This window comes from Neltuma alba, unplaced genomic scaffold (assembly GCF_004799145.2).
Source record: "Neltuma alba isolate B1F8T4 unplaced genomic scaffold, ASM479914v2 tig00011546_pilon, whole genome shotgun sequence".
Taxonomy (NCBI): Eukaryota; Viridiplantae; Streptophyta; class Magnoliopsida; order Fabales; family Fabaceae; genus Neltuma; species Neltuma alba.
This window is the reverse complement of record NW_021636207.1, coordinates 39-18,625: the sequence shown is the minus strand read 5'-3', so window position 1 is coordinate 18,625 and position 18,587 is coordinate 39. Positions and strand designations below refer to the sequence as shown.

General features: G+C 34.4%; 2 protein-coding genes and 1 pseudogene across 2 annotated transcripts; 1 reads left to right on the top strand and 2 right to left on the bottom strand.

Moving 5' to 3' along the window:
• Positions 1-57: 57 nt before the first annotated feature.
• On the bottom strand, positions 58-3,871 carry LOC114714865 (tubby-like F-box protein 7). The gene is made up of 4 exons (XM_028899648.1): positions 3,435-3,871; positions 2,611-2,701; positions 1,040-1,169; positions 58-811 (listed from the first exon to the last, which is right to left on the bottom strand). Exons 1-4 carry the CDS (start codon positions 3,765-3,767, stop codon positions 232-234), a joined length of 1,134 nt encoding a protein of 377 aa, XP_028755481.1. The 5' UTR covers positions 3,768-3,871; the 3' UTR covers positions 58-231.
• Positions 3,872-7,942: 4,071 nt separating this feature from the next.
• LOC114714864 (alpha-1,3/1,6-mannosyltransferase ALG2) lies at positions 7,943-10,885 on the top strand. Its single transcript, XM_028899647.1, has 8 exons — positions 7,943-8,132; positions 8,630-8,746; positions 8,878-9,071; positions 9,148-9,253; positions 9,348-9,495; positions 9,626-9,762; positions 10,201-10,367; positions 10,446-10,885. Exons 1-8 carry the CDS (start codon positions 8,072-8,074, stop codon positions 10,737-10,739), a joined length of 1,224 nt encoding a protein of 407 aa, XP_028755480.1. The 5' UTR covers positions 7,943-8,071; the 3' UTR covers positions 10,740-10,885.
• Positions 10,886-12,210: 1,325 nt separating this feature from the next.
• On the bottom strand, positions 12,211-17,976 carry LOC114714868 (anaphase-promoting complex subunit 6-like; annotated as a pseudogene).
• Positions 17,977-18,587: the final 611 nt, after the last annotated feature.

Genomic DNA, 18,587 nt, shown 5'->3' with positions numbered 1-18,587 from the left:
GCGAGGATTTAAAAAAAAAATTAGAAACAAGACCAATAGAACTGACCCAGGAGTATGACGACTATTTGATTATGGAAGATGTCATTATCCTAGGGATAAATGAAGAGCATTTACATCAACTTCCTCCAATCAAATAGTAAACTCAACTATGCGGGAAAAAAGAGATTCAGAATAACTATTCATTTATGACATCCATAAAATAAATAGGCATAATGAAACCAAAAAATATATTTACTCACAAGCCAGTTTAGTGCCAAAGCTAGTTAGGCATATGGCAAAGGCCTGAAATGCAGACAAGGGCTTCCTGTAATCCATAGTGAAGGTATCATCCCCTATTTTCCCAAATTGAAGAACTGTTTCCTCATCTCCTTTCCCTCCTGGTTGGCTTTGGTCCACCGTCGCAACTAGCTGAAAGTTCTTCACTGATGCTACAGTCACACGACCGTGGAAATTTAAGCACCAGCATTGCAAATGCTCATGCCACCTCGGAGCTTTGTTTTTCAAGATTGAGTATTGTGAGGCAGCTTGTTCTGTATTGCTCGTCTTGTGGGCACCCAGAGATCTGCTATCTGAACTTTCTCCTGATGATTGGTTTGGGAACTTCAGTAAGCAAACCATCCTCCTTGGCCCTCTTGACTTCAAAAGGTTGAACTTGTACGATACCTGCCCCACCTCAAAGTTACCAGCAGGAACTTGAGGGCTTATTTGCTTGGAGGCAAAACGACGGCTGGCCTTGCCATTTGATGGCTTTGCACCACAATGGGGAGGCTGGCTATCATAAATTGTGAAGTTGGTGCCAAGAAAATCTGAGCTGTAAAGAGATTTCACCAATTGAGTTTAATACACAAGTAAAAGATTGATTGAGAACTGACCACATATTCACATAAAGCATTCACCCATGTAAGTAGCTCTGCAAATCATTTTGAGAACATATACCATCCATATCGTAGGTATAGAGCTGTCACATAACATCTTACTCAAACTTTTTTCCATTTTTTACCAGAAGGGTGTATTTTGTTTACACCAATAGAATGCTTACCTTAACTTTCCAACATAAGCTTTACTTCCTTGCGATATGTCATCAGCATCAAGTGAAAGTATATATTCGATACCAGAACCACGCCTATATCTCTTAGCTGCCAAGAGAAACTTACCTCTATCTGTGAATGCTGGCGAGAGAAAGGACAAGAAGACAAAATAAAATGAGCCAAAATTTATAATTAATTATATCAGAATAAACGAACAAAGAAATCAAAAAGCATGCAGCACGCACATACCATAAATAATTCAAATAAATTGGCGTTGAAATCATCAGAGTCTAAAATATTAATCATTAAACTTACAATTAACTTTTCCCAAAAAAAAAAAATAATAATAATAAATAATTCCACAATTAAAAACATACACTTAACCAAAAGCTCCTTTGAATCAATTATATCCTACATGCCTTCTCTCCTCATTGATCTACTCAGGCAACGTAATATACGGACTACGGACCAAACAGAAATTTAGTAATTTAACAAGATTACACATAATAATAGCTCACTGAGGTTCAGAAGCTAAACCAATAGACAGACTCCTCAAAAACATTAATTAAGACTTTTAAGATGCGACAAGAAAAGGGTGCTACAACCAAGAGGCTTAAAAAGCCATGCTCCATGCCAAATAATGATTGTAAATCTCAGGAAATCAAACTCTTCTACCAAAAATGCTTCAATAACATATAATGATTTACTACAACAGATGTTTCTTGAAAGATGAAGCTTCACTGCAGAGGTTTTCCATGTGAGTTTACTTAAAATAAATAATATTTCTTCTTCTGATGTCAAAATACTCCTCCGGTCCTTAATATAGGACCCAATTCTTGAGTTGGTTTTGGTCCTAAATATAGGACCCATTTCTCATATTTATCAATTTTCTTTAAATTACCCCTGTGGATACCCCCCAACCATAGTCAAGTAGAAGAGGAAGATGAGATATTAAGAAAGATGATTATGGTGTTTTAGGAAAAATGTGTCACTTTTCTTATAATTAACTAACTTATCTAACTTTCTTAATCTAATCAAATTAGTTAAATGGGTCTTATATTAAGGACCAGAGGAGTAATTAGTACTCAAACAAATGAAGTTCAACACATAAGGCAAAAAAGCATGAATTTTTCCACTTCTGCATGCCACATCCAATTATTGTTTATGAACAGAACGAACAACCCCTTTTTCTTTCACCTTCTGACCTTCTCTTTGTTTTTTAAAAAGGTAGGGACATTGTAATACTTAAGACAAATGAATGGAACAAGTAAAGTTCAATAAGTTGACTATAGTCGGTCATCCGACACTGAATCTGGTCAATGGAAAGTAGAATCACGACATTTGAAACATATTATTCACTTGAACTGAAGTTAAATCATATTGGTTCAAATTAGAATGGCTAGAGTCATGCACTCGATATATTAGATACCATCCACTTCTAGCTCTCACACATACAAAAGACTTTACTCAGTCAATATGCTACCCTGGAGAAAGAGTAAAGAAGACCATTGAAGTCCAGTGAAGAAGTCATTACTTGATATCTACAGGGGGGAAAAGAAGCATTTTACCAATACTTACTTACATGGTGGAGTAAGGGCAAGGTATAGGTGAAATGTCGAAGTCTTCTTATCCCTCTTTATAATACATTGGTGAGGGACGTCACGTGGTCCTGGCTGCAAGTCATAGATATATAACAGAATTGTTCACTCCTTGCCTTATTAATTTAATATAAGATTTTAATACAAGATGAAAATGAGTAATAACCAAACAAAAAAAATGCTCACAGGATGATAATGACAGTGAAATGCTGCATCATTTGAAGTAACACATATGAAATGCATCACTGTCCGTAGACGAATAAAGCATCATTAGACAAAAGCATGAATAAAATAACTGATTCAACGAAGAGACAGTAAATGATAACAAAGTAACGCGTATCACTGGACTAGTTACATCTGAGAAAACGTCTCATAAACCAAAATTCGTTCAATAATACCCAGAAACGTTCATCACTGGACTCAATTCGCTTTCCTTCATCGAACTATACAAACACTACTGCTAGATTTAACCGCAGATCCAGAATCAATGCTGATCCTCACAGAAAAATATTATTAAAAAATAAAATCTACCCACCCAAAGAAATTCACATTTTAACTGAATAATGTCGAGATTGGTTTATGATGCAGGAATCAGCAGCAAAACATCATAGAATTCCCGAATCACTTGAAAATTGAAATGACATCCAGGGCACCTCCACTCGATTAAATATCAATCATTTATCCAGTCCCAGGGACCATTCATAGAAACCCAGAGTAAATTTCACGGCTTCACATACACACGTCAAATAATCCAATAACCTATAAAAGAGAGGGAAAAAGAAAAAAGAAATCAAATTCCAAGCAATACCTGCTTGAGGCAAGAAGGAAAAGTTATTCTGCCGCTGTCGCGAGAAGGGAACCGCACGATCTCCTTAGTGATATCCCTCCACCTCTTGCACACGCAGGCGCAAGCAACGACGTTTTGGCGGTTGGGCCACTGGTCCTCGGTGGCCTCAACCCGGCGAATGATCTCCCCAAGAAGCTCCGGCAGCATAGTGGCCCACGAACGGCCGTATGGCGGGGACTCACCGTCGTCAGAATCACCGCCAAGCCGCCCCTTCCGCTCATCTTCCTCGATAGCCCTAACCTCCTTGAAGGATCTACAGAATTTCCGAGACCGAAAAACGCTTCTCAGAGACATAGCTTAGGGCTCTGAACTCTCATGAGAGAGAGAAACAGAGAGAAAGAGGGGGAAGGGGGGGATTTACAGAGAGAAAGTTACAAGTGAGAAAAAGGAGAAGGGAGAACAACTCAATATGGGTAAGACTGATTTGGGATTGAATCAGAGAAACCAAACACTGTCGAAATGATAAAATGACAAGTGGGTGAGGAAACCAGTCACTGAAGGCTGTGATGATGCGCATGCCCGTTTGTTTTGAAGTTGTTCCCCAAACAATAATTAATAGTTACTAGTTAATAATTTTCATTTTTGATTTATGAATGGGCGTCAGAAATTTGGGAAAATATGTTACCAAAAAAAGAGATTTGGAAAAAAAAAATTTGTTAACTCATTTTTTTTAATTGCAGACAAAAGGTATGGTTTTAATAAGATTTCAACATTTTTTTGGCCATCAATGAGATTACTAAAATTATGGGTTTGTTGTAATTATAATTAATCGTCTAGTAGGGTTATAACTGTCATTTTCTCAAACTATTTGAGGACGCAATCGTAAGGAGAATAATAATAATAAATATTGATGAAATGTGAGGTTAAAAGAGTAAAATGATTGGCTATGTAATGTATCAATAAAAAATGTTATTGTATTTTTTTGAAATGAGAGGTTAAAAGAATAAAATGTTCGAGTTTCTAGAAATGCAATTATTAGAAAGGCTTTAATTTTAGTGTTTCTAGTCCAATAAAAATTAATTTTAAATCCAAAATAATTTGAAGATATTCTAAATTTGTACACACAAAAAAAATATTATTGTATTGTTTGAAACAAATGAAAAAAATGAGTTGTTAATTTTGTTGGGCCAATGAGTCGTTACTTGTTGATGATGTAAAATCATTTATAATTTTTTAACATCATATTTATAAAAAAAAATGACATTTTAAACTTATTTGAGCATCTTTTTTAAACTTATTTGAGCATCTTTAAAGAGTAATTTTAGGTAGGAGATATTAGTAAATTATTAAAATAAAATATAATATATTAATGACTTTATCTGGTTTGTGTGAAAAATTCTAGAGTGACATTTTCTTTATGAACTTGATTTATCATTTTTACAGCAGTTAAAATTGATCCTGCTCAATTATGTATATGTTCTGCCTCCTACTTGCCTTTGCACTTGTCTTGCTTCGGCATTTTGTTTAAGCATAATAATTCATATGTAATGATTGTAATCATAACCAAATAAAAAATATGAAATTTTGTGATAATATATTCTTCTTGAAACTAATTTAGTTTATTTTATTGCATGCAAGTCTAACAACAAGATAAAGTACACGTTTAATTTTTTAATTTTGCATCAAATTTTAATTCAATTTTTTAATCTTAACACTGTCATTTAACAGAAAATATTAATTTAGCAATCTTAAATGGTAATTTTGTATTTAAATACTAACAAAACATACTCTAACTTTCAATTCTTATTTTAATATACTAATTCCAGTCCTAATTATAAGATTTTATTTGTAGACTACAAACGATTTCATATAATTAGAACCGGAAGTAATAATTATTTTTATGTTTTGAATTTTAATCATGTCTTCTCAGCGTTTAATTACAATTCCACCATTTAAATTTATTCAGCTAGCATTTTCTATTGCATGAGGCTTATGGTTTTGAGATTAAAAGTTAAAAATACATTTTATAAACTCAAAAGACTAAATTACAAATTAATACAAATTCAGATGACCAGGCATATACTTTAGCCGAATAAATTTATCAAAACTAGTTGATAAAAAAGACATTTTGCCTAGAATGAAGGTTAAGGAAAACCTTTGCGTACAATGATTGAGAGTGGCTTAGATGGTTTGGAATGATCATTCCATCACCTGCACTATGATTTGGTAGGTGAAAGGTTAAGAATGATACAAACAAATTTAAAGAGCAAAGAGCCATATAAATTGCACCAAAAAGAGGCAGAGTCAGCCTTTATAGCGAGGTATTGATAATTGGATCCTTTATATTTAAGTTTCAAATGTAAAGTCTCTGGCACTCTGCATACTGAGAGAATTAAAAGAGATCAAAATAACAAAATAATTATTTGTAAAATTTAATAAATTATTTTGAAAGAGCTTTCTCTTTCAATTAGAGTATAACTTGCAAAAATAAAAAAATAAATTGGCCGACTCAATGGTATTAAATACTGAAAAATTTTATTATTTTTTAAAGATATGAATAAACTTGAAAGTTAAACAAAATTGGTTCAGCTGGTCAATATTGAGTATGAGAATCCTTTCAAGTTAAGCTGGATTCAGCAATGATGACCTTAGCCACCAAAACTAGGGGCAACATTTGTCCAATTTGACTATTAGCTTCAATCAAGGAGCCAAGTGGAGGCAAGGTTGATGCTTGAGATTTTTTTTTTTTTCTTCATATACTCAATATATTTTTTACTAACTGATTGAGCTCACAATTTCACATTTTTGTTAGGCCACAAAATCCCAACAAGAGTTGAGATTAGTATCAGAGAGAGTTGAGTAGAATGTAAATGAATGAAAGCCAGAAAAATATCCTAAATTTTTAGTAAAAGAGATGTTTAGAAGAACCTAGTAAATTTTTGTATAAATAAAGTATTGATTTTTTGTTGTAAATTTTGCAGTACTAGTACTCTGATTTACTTCCTTCTTACTAATAAAATTTTAAAGGGAGGCTTTTCTCCAACTTTTCTTAGAATTTTCCGGCTTCTCATTATTTATTCTTAGATTTATTGCCTTTTGATGCATGGAAATATAATTTATCTTTTAGTTATAAGTATCTAAACAGATTTTAGTAAAGGATTAAACTCCTTCTTATCTTTTAAAAAAATTTAACGCTTGTTGGGGCCAAACTCTAGCACAAAATAATCAATCACTTCTTTTTCAAAATGTAAGGTTATGACTTATGAGTTAGACTCTTTATAAAATACAAACATGATAATTGTGTCAATTTTTTCTCACACTTATCATGTTTTTATTAAGTGAAGGAAAGCACAAAAAAATCTAAAATATAGTTAGTACCTGAATTATCATTTGATTAAACTTTTAACATGTTCAACTAATATAAACATTATTTTAAAAAATAGATAAATATAAGAAACAAAGTGAATCGAGAATTTATATTGAAAACTAAATTAAATGTCAAACTAACTTTTATATTAAGTACAGTAATATATTAATATGATCAATTTGTAATAAGATCCATATCAAATTCTACTATTTGCAAGTCATAAATATTGGCACTTATTTATTATTTTAAAAAAAGGTGTTCAGTGGTTTTTTTCCGGCTTTAGTGTTTAGCGTTTTATAAAATAGATCATTCATATATCAATTACATATATCAATATAAATTATGAAATTTATAGCAAATTACCATACTTCTACATCATATATGACACAGTTTTTATGTCGCATGTATTTTTCTACAGTATAATCAGGATTTTTATAAAATATTATATGTTATTTATGTTTATTTCGTATTTGCAGAGGAAGTAAAATGGATAAGATGCAAGTGGAAAGATTAATACTCCTGTATCCCGTTTAGCATGAAATATTGAAAATAAGAAGTAAAAATTAGAATTGAAATTAGAAAAAATTTATTAAAAGAGTGCTCATGCAAAATTGCATGTTAATGGGATTAAACAAACCCAGTTATGTGAGATTAGAGAATACCATATATATTTAGCAGAAATAATTACTTGTTATATGGAATTAAGTAAACCCATGGATGTTAGATTGGAAAATACCATAGGACCATAGATATTTAGCAGAAATAATTACTATCTCTGATCCTAATTATAAGAGCTAGTTGACTAATTTAAAAAGATTAAAGAAATAAGTTAAGTTAATTATTTATAATAAATATGTATTGTCTTTTCTAAAATATCCTTGCTAATCAAGTGTATTGGCTAGAATTACCATTGTTAGAAGGATTATCTTAGAAAAAATACATAAATATGAGAAATAAAATGAATTAAGATCTTATATTTAGGATCAAAATAAAAGTTAAATAAATTTATATATTAAAAATCAGATGTGGTATTAATTACTATTGTATGCGTACGTTCTATTTGCCTTTGGGAGGACGAACGACGACGTTTAACCTTTTCAGGCATCAGAATTCTGAAGTTCAGAACTCAACTCAGAAGAATCGGTTTCCGATCTTTCTCTTCTCCTTCTGCAGAGCGAACGCTGTCGGGTCATCGCTGACTTGACTATAAATTATTCGTTGGCTGTAGAACAGGCTCTACGGAATCTCCAACGAATGTGTTCACTGTAAATTTATTGGCTTGGTCGCTTTGATGGCAAAAGAAAAAAGCTCGAAGATGAACATCGCTGTAATCCACCCAGATCTTGGCATAGGTAATAATTTATATGCAAATTTCTATGCCTCTGAAAGGTATCGGATTGGAGGTTGAGATTTATTTTGGTAATTAGTAACAAGGGACAGTTGAGCACCATCTCTGGTGACTGCAAAGTCGATTATGTGATCACCGAATGATAATATGATGATGAGGGTGCTCACTGGAATGCCAATACATTGGATTAGCCTGACATGTTTTGTATTCAACTCTTTTAGGACATTCTATTTCTTCTTCCCCCTGAAATGTATGAGCTCTTTGAAAGCAGAATCTTTTAACAAGAGGGTCAATCGGTTCTTGGTCTTCTGCGCCCACAAACACATCGCAAACACATTTTCTAGTTTTAAAATCTTTAGGCGTTTTAAACACATTACGCACAAGATTGGTAGCATTATACTATTTCCATCCTTTTAGATTTCACTACTTTCTGCTTTAAACTAGATGTTGTGATGACTACCTATTTTTAGTGCTGTTACGGATATCTTGCATGCCTTGTAGGTGGAGCTGAAAGATTAATAGTGGATGCTGCTGTTGAGCTCGCATCCCATGGCCATAATGTTCATATTTTTACTGCTCATCATGATAAAAATAGATGCTTTGAGGAGACTACCGCTGGTATATCTCTCTCACTCTTTGTGCCTGTGTAGCACTTCTATTCTTTATATTTTAATTATTATTTGATCAGAATCGTTTAGTTGAAACCCCTAATGGTGTTTTAACAATTAGTTTGACACATAAATGCTCAGGTACCTTTCCAGTTACTGTGTACGGTTCTTTTATTCCTCGGCATATTTTCTACCGTCTTCATGCCTTATGCGCGTACCTGAGGTGTCTCTTTGTTGCTCTTTGTGTTCTTTTCTTGTGGCCATCATTTGATGTTATACTGGCTGATCAGGTCTCTGTAGTTATTCCAGTCCTGAAACTTAAGAAGTCCGCAAAGGTAGTTACAATATGATATATTAAATTTACACTTGGACATAATGAGGATTGTTTAATTTGTTGAATTTTCTCGATAGGTTGTATTCTATTGTCATTTTCCAGACTTATTGCTGGCTCAACACACGACTTTCCTCAGGAGGATGTATAGGAAGCCAATAGACTATATAGAAGAAATAACAACTGGTTGGACTTCATTAAGGCTCTGTTTTGTTCTCGTGAAATTCCTGCCTGCATATAAAGCGAATCACTCATATGATCAAGTTTGACCAAATTGTAGGAATGGCTGATCTGATACTTGTTAACAGCAAATTCACTGCATCTACTTTTGCAAATACTTTCAAGCATCTGGATGCTCGAGGGATTCGACCAGCTGTTTTGTACCCTGCAGTCAATGTGGATCAGTTCAATGAACCCAATTCCTTTAAGTAAATAACGCGTTTGTAGCTGTTTTTGGCTGCTTTCTCTATGTAGCAAGCTTCTTAAAATTCTGCATGTATTGTATGACTCCATTACAAGTTCTGTGGGCTGATGCGTGTATTCTTTCTCCTGCTGTAGGTTCAATTTTCTTTCCATTAACCGCTTTGAAAGGAAGAAGAACATAGAATTAGCAATATCAGCTTTTGCTCAGCTCCACGCCCTCAAAGGAGATGCTCTTCATCAGGATGCATTTAATGCTTCCTTGACGGTTGTTGGTGAGCATCTTCTACTTTTGTTTTCTCATTCACAGGGATAGGTTGATAAACATTTTAGTGATGTTAGATGCATTATTTTATTTCCCAACTTCCTAGTGGTTTGGCATATCAGCACCATATTATGCGATATGGAGTTCCAAATAACAAGTTTAAATTGGGAAGGGGAAGATTGGTTGAGCATGGAAATAGTGGAGACCAAGAAAGTTATGTACTACTAGCATTTTTGTGTGCATAGAGTTAGAAAGAAATTTGATTAGTATATGGATAATTGTAACGTATTTCTTGACAGTATGAGTGCTGAATATAAACCATTCAAGTTTCTTAAAAAGCATCCTATTGCATGCACGTGTGTATGCATATGAATTCACTTCATTCTTTAACATCTGTCAGCTGTGATCAATGGATAAGCATGAAATATATTGTCATCACTTATTCCAGGTGGCTTTGACAAACGATTGAAAGAGAATGTAGAGTACTTGGAAGAGCTAAAAGACTTAGCAGAAAGGGAAGGGGTATCAAGTCGAACAAGGTTTATCACATCTTGCTCAACAGCTGAAAGGAATGCTCTTCTTTCAGAATGCCTTTGTGTCCTTTACACTCCAAAGGTTCGCAAAACCTTCTATTTACCAAAATTCTAGTTGGAATTAGCTGAAGAGAGTCTTACATGGAGCTCTTTAATGCAGGATGAGCACTTTGGCATTGTTCCTTTGGAGGCAATGGCAGCTTATAAACCCGTTATTGCATGCAATAGTGGTGGACCTGTCGAGTCAATCAAGCATGGTTTGACAGGGTTCCTTTGTGATCCTACTCCACCGGAGTTTTCTCAAGCAATGTTCAAACTCATTCAAGATCCTCAGGAGGCAGAGCGAATGGGCAGAGAAGCTAGGAGGCATGTCACTGAGTCATTTTCAACGCAGACATTTGGCCAACGTTTGAATAGATATCTTGTCGATATTCACAGGGGAAAGAAGGACTGAATCATGGCAAATTTGCAGATAGAACTGGTATACTGACGATAAATAGATCAAATTAGTTATGAATAGGCATTTTAGCGGTGGGTCGGGAGTGCTTGCTTTGAAATTTGTCTATTTATGATTGGTTTGGTCCTTGAATCACTAGATTGAATGAACTGCATTTACTGGAGAGAATTTAGAACATCAGAAGATGCTAACGAAATTACTAGTTGTTACTCCAGCAGTCCAGCTGATAAGATAAATAGTTTGTTTTGAGGTCTAATACAGAGAGATTATGATGAAGTCCTAAGCACAGTTCTCTCCATCAGTGAAAAATATTGAACTCTGGCAGGCCGAAACAAAGTGCCTGAAGACGAAGGCTTTAGTTTGAGTAGTCGTTGAAAAATGAGTAGTACCAAATTCGGATTGTCAAAGCTATATTTTTAATAGTTTTTATTTTAATAAACACATTTTAAAATAAAGATAATATGGTGTCACCCTTAAAAAGATGAAATGATATTATTTAAATCACAAGTAAAAGTGGGAAGATGGGAAAATGATCCCAAAAGCGGCCGGTGGTTGTGTGTAGTCAAGCTCCGTAATTTAATATGGCATCCTTTTTGTTTTTGTTAAGGAAAAGCTCCTCCAACATGGCTCCTTAACATCCATGTCTGAAGGTCTAGCTAACCCGATCAGTCCGCGTTCGGCTAATATGCTGGGTTAAAGCAGACATCTGGTATGGATAGTAGCAACCTGACCCAGTGTTTTGTTTTTAGATTCCTTATTTTTATGACAGATTATATAACCTTTATTTTAATCTGTCTGAAGTGACATAAGTTCATTTTATCATTAGAAAACTTCTTTTCATGAATTCACTTTCCTTTTTTTTTTTTTTTATCAACTCGAGATAATGTGAAAACAATACATAATTATAAAAGGACCAATTAACATGTAAGAACCAAATCTGATTTGAGATTCAGTAATTTCAGACTCTTCTTCTTTTCTTTTCTTTTTAAGATTTCCCCTGAATTATACATTGGATGAACAATTATTCATACTAGACACTGACGGTCCAAACTCTAAAACTCGGAGGTTTGCATTTCATGCCCTGTCAAAGAATGATCAGGATTTCAGTACTCTTCAGTAACCATTGTCGAATCTCTTGTTTATCTTGTTCTTTCTGTAATCAAACTGCATATTTTGCAGTATGCTGTACGCTTAATCTAAGTACATGTCAAGAGTATAGATTTTATCTCCCCATTAGAGTTTTCTATTCCCAGGAAACATTCAGAAATATCCACAACAGTCCGAGGGAAAGACAAGATCGACAGCAGAGATTAAGAACAATACAAGGAGAAAAACTATCGATCAATTACATATTGCAAAATATCAACAAAATAAATATTGCCTCCACTATAACTTACAATACAAGATATAAGAATTGCCATGCGATAACTTGACATTAATGCATGGTTCACACACACACACACACACACACACACGTAACGAGGTGAATATAGCTACCCCCTTAGAAACTCAATCACAGTTCACCAGAATTTAACTAAGGGATAGTCGGCACACCACATCGGCTTTCGTCCATTAGAGCCCAACTTAACATTTCAGTGCAGAACTGGTCATCTGGTTTGAGCCATAAAGCCTGATTTTCAAACCAACAATGATAATTCATAAGGCAGTTGAGCAATCCAACAAATGATCATGCCATGAACATTAGCAATGATCTAGTGCAAGATCAGTCTACCATGTTAAAAAAAAATAGAAACAGTTCCTACGTTCCCAAGAAACAGACAATGAGGATTTGATTCCCAGACTTGAAGCCCTTGTAAGGGTGAAAATAACTTTGTGTTTCCCTGACTTTTTCTCCCTAAATATATTATATGTGGTAAGTGTAAAAATAGATCATGTGACAATAGGCAACTCCATTTCCAAGTGAACTGATCACTCAAATATTAATGACTGTAAAATTCCAACTCCCAATTTCTATTCTTATTACTCGCAAATAAATACCATAAACCAACCACGCTGGCCGGAAATTACTAGCACGATATTGAGAATAACATTTGCCACATGAAAATGCTTTATATTAACTCACGATACAGCAAACCAATCATAGATTTCTCATGAATATAATATGCATATTACTGATAGATTTTACGATATATATACAGACACTTACCTTGTGATAGTAAGTAATAGCTGTAGTGAAGTCATCCTGCAAGAATTACAACCGCAAACAGCCTATTAACAGAATATTAGGAGAAAATATTTGGAAAGAGAATGGTGAAAAATATATTTTAAGAATCAAGAAAATTGAAAGTGTTGAGGACGCGAGTCATGCGACAATAGAGCGAAAGCTTTTACCAATACCATGACACTAAATAACAGAGGGTCTAGCTTTTCAGACATTTTCTATAACACAGTGATCACCGACTCATCAACTCCTTAGTGTACATGAAATATCCAATAACTAATCACTTCTATTGTTCAATGCATTAAGAATTTCAATAGTTCATTATCTCGCTAACTACATATAGGGAAAAACCCCTATCAGAAGTTTCACTCAATTCATGTTTTAATCAACAATTGTTTCAAAAATTCATCAAGTCAAGAGTAATCCAATTGCCAGGCCAACACAGACTCTTTACACCTAATGAGCTTGATTGGTTCATGCAGCAAAGCTTGTTTCCGCCTACACAATATACTATAGCGAAAAAAGAAAAAAGGGCAAGAGACTTAGATACCTGCAAGTGGTACGTATATGCTAAACCAGCATACGTACTCAAGCTTCTTGTTGATAATGCAAGTGCTTTCTCGTAGTACGAAATCGCTTCATCATACATCCTGAGACAGTGATTTAAGCAAAATCAGGATCAAGAATGCTGAACCCCAATCAACACAGTTGATAGTATCTGATGAGAAGATAAAACAACTTTCCATCAAATTTTAAATGCATGGCATGACCAAGAAATCCAGACCTACTGAAATAGAGGACAAGGTTAAGCAAAAACAAACTGCCTATTAAGATACAGAAAAATTATGGGCATAAGAAAAATCTTGAAATAAGCTGGCTGGATTGATTGCCACCTCAGTTCAGACACTCAGTCACCTAAGTTAATCCTTCAATAGTGAAGATTATAAGAACGATAGGATTTGAAATTCACAAGAGGATATGAGTTTGTAAGCTAAAAACTATCAAGCACTCAGAAACTTATGAATAAAAAAAGAGTAAAATGACCACAGAGCTAAATTTACCAACTTACTTCAATTTCCTGTAGGCATGGGCAAGATTAACTACAGTTGGTTCCCACATTTCACTTAAAGAGGATGGGATGAGGGCTAATGTTTTCTCAAACCACCATACTGCTTTATTATACCTGAAGCATGGATAACAATTATGCGTGTCAGAATCACCCAGTGCATGAAACTTAAAATGGAAATACTGACTTTACTAGTATTGGGTAACCCTATGTCAGCATAGATAATTGGAACATCAGAGTCATGTATGAAGAAATCATGTGTGCCAAGATCCATATAACAATTTAAATCAAGAATATCAAGAATTCTTACATGCAGATCTCAGCTGCCAAACTTTGCAAGCACAAACTTATTAGGTATGTGAGCTTAAGTTATCTTCCAAACTATGAAAAATAAACACAGTCACGCACTCCTCAAAATACAAATGAATTGCCACTGGGATTTCCATAGTTCAAACTCCATCTGTTTAACCAAAACTCTTGAGTGCTCAGCACTTATATATTGCAGAAATTTATTTCAAGTGAATGGTACGCTGAATAAACCTTGGTCAAGGTTACCATACTAGTTAGTCTTACCACAACCAAATTTTGGTTACCTACATAACATCTAAGGATCACATGAATTGCAAAACACAAGGAGAGGGGAGGAATTCAAAGAGGAGATTGTAATATAATATGGTTTATTGAAAGAAAATAGATTTAATTTTGGCGACTTGTGATTGTAAAGCTGAGAAAATATCCTTACTCTTGCATATGGTAGGCAACAACTCCAAGTTCGTTAAATACAAGTGGATCTGAGGGGCAAATCGCCTTAGCCTGCAAAAAGAACTGAAGAGAAACATATGCTCATTACCATGAGCACAGAAGTACGAAGAATATATGAATAATGCATGATTTGCACAGTTCACTGAAGGAGAGTGCTATTCCAGCTTATATTCTCACAGAGATTTACTTCTTTCCCTTTCTTTCTCTATTAGCTCCCCATCAATTTCCAGTTCCCCAAACTTAACCCGGATCTAGACAGACTATAGTTGACAGTATGTTTAGTGGTAGGCACCTGCTCAGCAAGCTTATAGCTGTGAGTTCGCATGCATTCCATTCCAATGTAAAGAGTCGGCAAGTGGCACCTGGAATAAGAGAATATCAAGATTTAACCTGTAAAAGAACAATTCATGCATAATAAGAGGATTTCATACGTAATTAGAAAATTAAGCACTCATGGACACAATACATGCAAGTGAGAATCTCACATATAAATCATAAGTTAGGAAATAAAAAATGTAGTGGCTTGTTATTTGGTGGACGCAATGACTCAATAGAAGCAAATTTCAAAGAAATTTAATTAAATTATAAGTCTCGTTTCATCTTGAAGAAGTCTTTAAAACAATAGAGGTAAAAACAAAGAATCATGCAAAGGACTAAAGGCTAAATAAAACTTCTCAGCACCCCTACTCAAACATATCTAAAACTTGAAATGGTTTTGAAGATACGGGCACAAGAAACCACTCAACCATATCTGAATCAAAATGTTCTAATTGCAAAAGTTGATACACTACCCAGGAAATAAACGAGCTGCAGTTCGGTAAGCCGACATAGCTTGATCACCCTCTTCTTTAGCAGCATAAGCATTCCCATAGCCTATCCAGGCTGGTGCAAATGTTCCATCTAGACTTGTTGCCTTGCTGTATGGTAGAGGATGCAAAAATCTAAGTCATGCTCAGAGATAAATAATTGATCCATGTCTCCAATTTTTACATGTCACAGCATAAATTTTGGTTGATGAGTGAAATACTTATCATACATGCATTTATGTACACTACTACACTAGGGTTAATAATAACATATAATCATATTTCACAGCAAGGATATACAGCCCCTACCAAGGCATAACACTCGACAAATTATAAAACAAAATGCCAACTGCATTGAAATTCAAAGAGATACTCAAAGTGACTATATTACAACTATCATATTTTAATTAGCAAAGAAGTCAATTATTCATATTATTGAAATAATTCAAAAGCCAAAAATGATAACGGATTACAAAAGAGGTAGTGTTAGATGTTTCAGGATGAGCCACATCTAACATGATGACAAGCTATGTGTACCTGAAATATCGACGGGACTGGTCATACTTCTTGATACAATAGTAATAGCAACCAACCGCAAACCAAGATAACGCCCTAAAATAACATCAAGTAATCATCACAATACAGTAAATAATTCAACCCAATATTCAAGCCTATCAAGAATTTAGATATTCTGTTTGGGTCCCAAGGGTCATCTAAGTAGGCAACGATATCTTGTACAATTAGATCATATATTTGGTTAAAATGCTTAGGCCTTCTAGTTGTCTTCTAAGGTTATCAAAATTGAATAGAATTTCAATATGAAACATCTCCCTCAACATGCAGTAGAGTCTATGCATATTAAGAGCAATTTGAAAGACAAAAAAAAGATAACTGGTTCTTATAACAAATGATACAGAAGACAACAAATGATAAGTAGTACAAGAAAATTTTTTGAGGATAATCCTTCACAAGATTGCATGCCATCAGATAGAGCTCATTTGAATGTCCAAGCTCCATTGCAGCTGCCAGATGTACTAAGGTAGTCTTGTTATGGAAAGGATCCTTCTCAAGCAGACTGTAACAGAGATAAAACTCAGTTAGGAAAGAGAGGCAGAGAAGGACAAAAGAAGCAGCGGATATTTAGATAAAAAGCACAACTGTATTGCACTCCAGTCTGCACTCTCCAACTCAGGTCCCAAACTTACACAGATGTTAACTCAAAACATTTCTGATATTCACCGCACTGATTGTAGTATTCAGCTTTGCAGGCTAATAGGTCAGTGTTGGTTTTCAGTGTACGCAGGAAGGAAGGATTAGATTGGTCAATTTTGCAGCTGTGTTCTCAAGGTCTCGAAACTTGGCTTCCACAACATTTTCCTTCTCATACTGCATAACAAAGAAGAGAAGAGAAAAGCCCTGATCAGTATGCATGCACAAAGTCACCATCATAATCAATCGACACGATACATTGTTTTGCAGAAAAGACAAGTAAAACAATTTTCCCCTTAATATCCACTGACATACAATACAAAACATTCAAATTGAACAGAGCCTCGGATAGCACTAAATGTTACCTTCTTTATCAAGCATGAATAGAATGATGAAAGCCATCCATCTTCACTACCAAATTGCAATGATGAAATCAAATTTGCTTCTGATGTTCAGCATGGAGAAAAGGAAGGAGCAAAACATGGAAGAAGTGTAAGAATTAATTTGTAATTAGATAATATATAAATTCACCCATCTAAACAGCAATTGCAATGAACGAAGATTCTGATGGATTAGTTAAGAGCTTTTACCCTCCTCACACGTGAGCATGTGATTTTCAATAAGACATTCCAGGGCCTGACATAATCACCAAACGGCCAGCAGAAAATTAGGGCACTGATGCATATATGTTGAGACGCTTGAGAGCAAGGAGACATGGTAAATATGAAACTTGAAAAATTGCATGAAGAGGAAATAATTCAAGCCATCAAAAACTCTGCTGAAAGGGCAAATATTGAATTTATTTACTGGTACTTCAATTTCAGATTAAAGAAATATGAATTTTTAACAGCAGGTCGAGGTAGATTTACTGCACAATATACACTTCCATCAACTATAGAAAAGCAAGGAAAAGATTGAGACATACCTCATAGCATAAAGGGTCAGCTTTTATGGCAGCTTTGTACCTTGAACCAAAGAAAACAGCATATTAAGGGAGCTTTCCATATTAATTATTTTCATTGAATTCTAACATATCATAATTCAACTATTGTTCATGCAAGCAAAAAAAATTTAAAAAATCTGTTTCTTAGGTTAAAAAAGGCTTAGTTAATCACAAGTCCTCAAAGGAACCCACCACAATCGCGCCTGGGCACGGTTTTCTAGAGCTTCATGTGCTTTGCCTCTTAAGAAACATATTGCAGAAGATATCTGTTACAGCAGAAAAAAATGCATAGAACTAAGCAAACTAGCAAAACAAAGAAAAAGCAGATCAAACATGATGAAATATTCACAAACTTTAACCCTAGCCATATCATGCTACCATATCAAATAGAAGGAAAAAAATACAGAATTCTAAAACAGTAACTGGCAAGCATGTGTGGAAGTATACAGTATTGTTCTTAAGTCCTTTCTGGATAAATACTTGGGCACCAAATATGAGAAAAAGTTGATTCATTGATTTAATTATACAGATAGGATGCGTTAGCCCAATTGCTAATCAATATTTCTAATCACCAAGGATGTCAGGACTGGAAATAGATTAGCCAGAAGTTTGCAGGCATACAAATTTTTATGTATATAGTTAGAAGACACTACCAGAGGACGGCTGTTAAAGCAATTTAAAACTAATAACTTAAACACAAATATCATGTAAATAACCTGGCGACCCATTAATAAGTGTCTTCTGGTTCAAAACTTCCAAAGCATACCAAAATCAACAGTGACGTATCTCAGTGTACGTTGAGAGAAAAAATAAGCTCAAAATTAAGTTTGAAGGCTTCCAAACAGCATATTAGTAAATTTTTTATGACTGAAAGAAT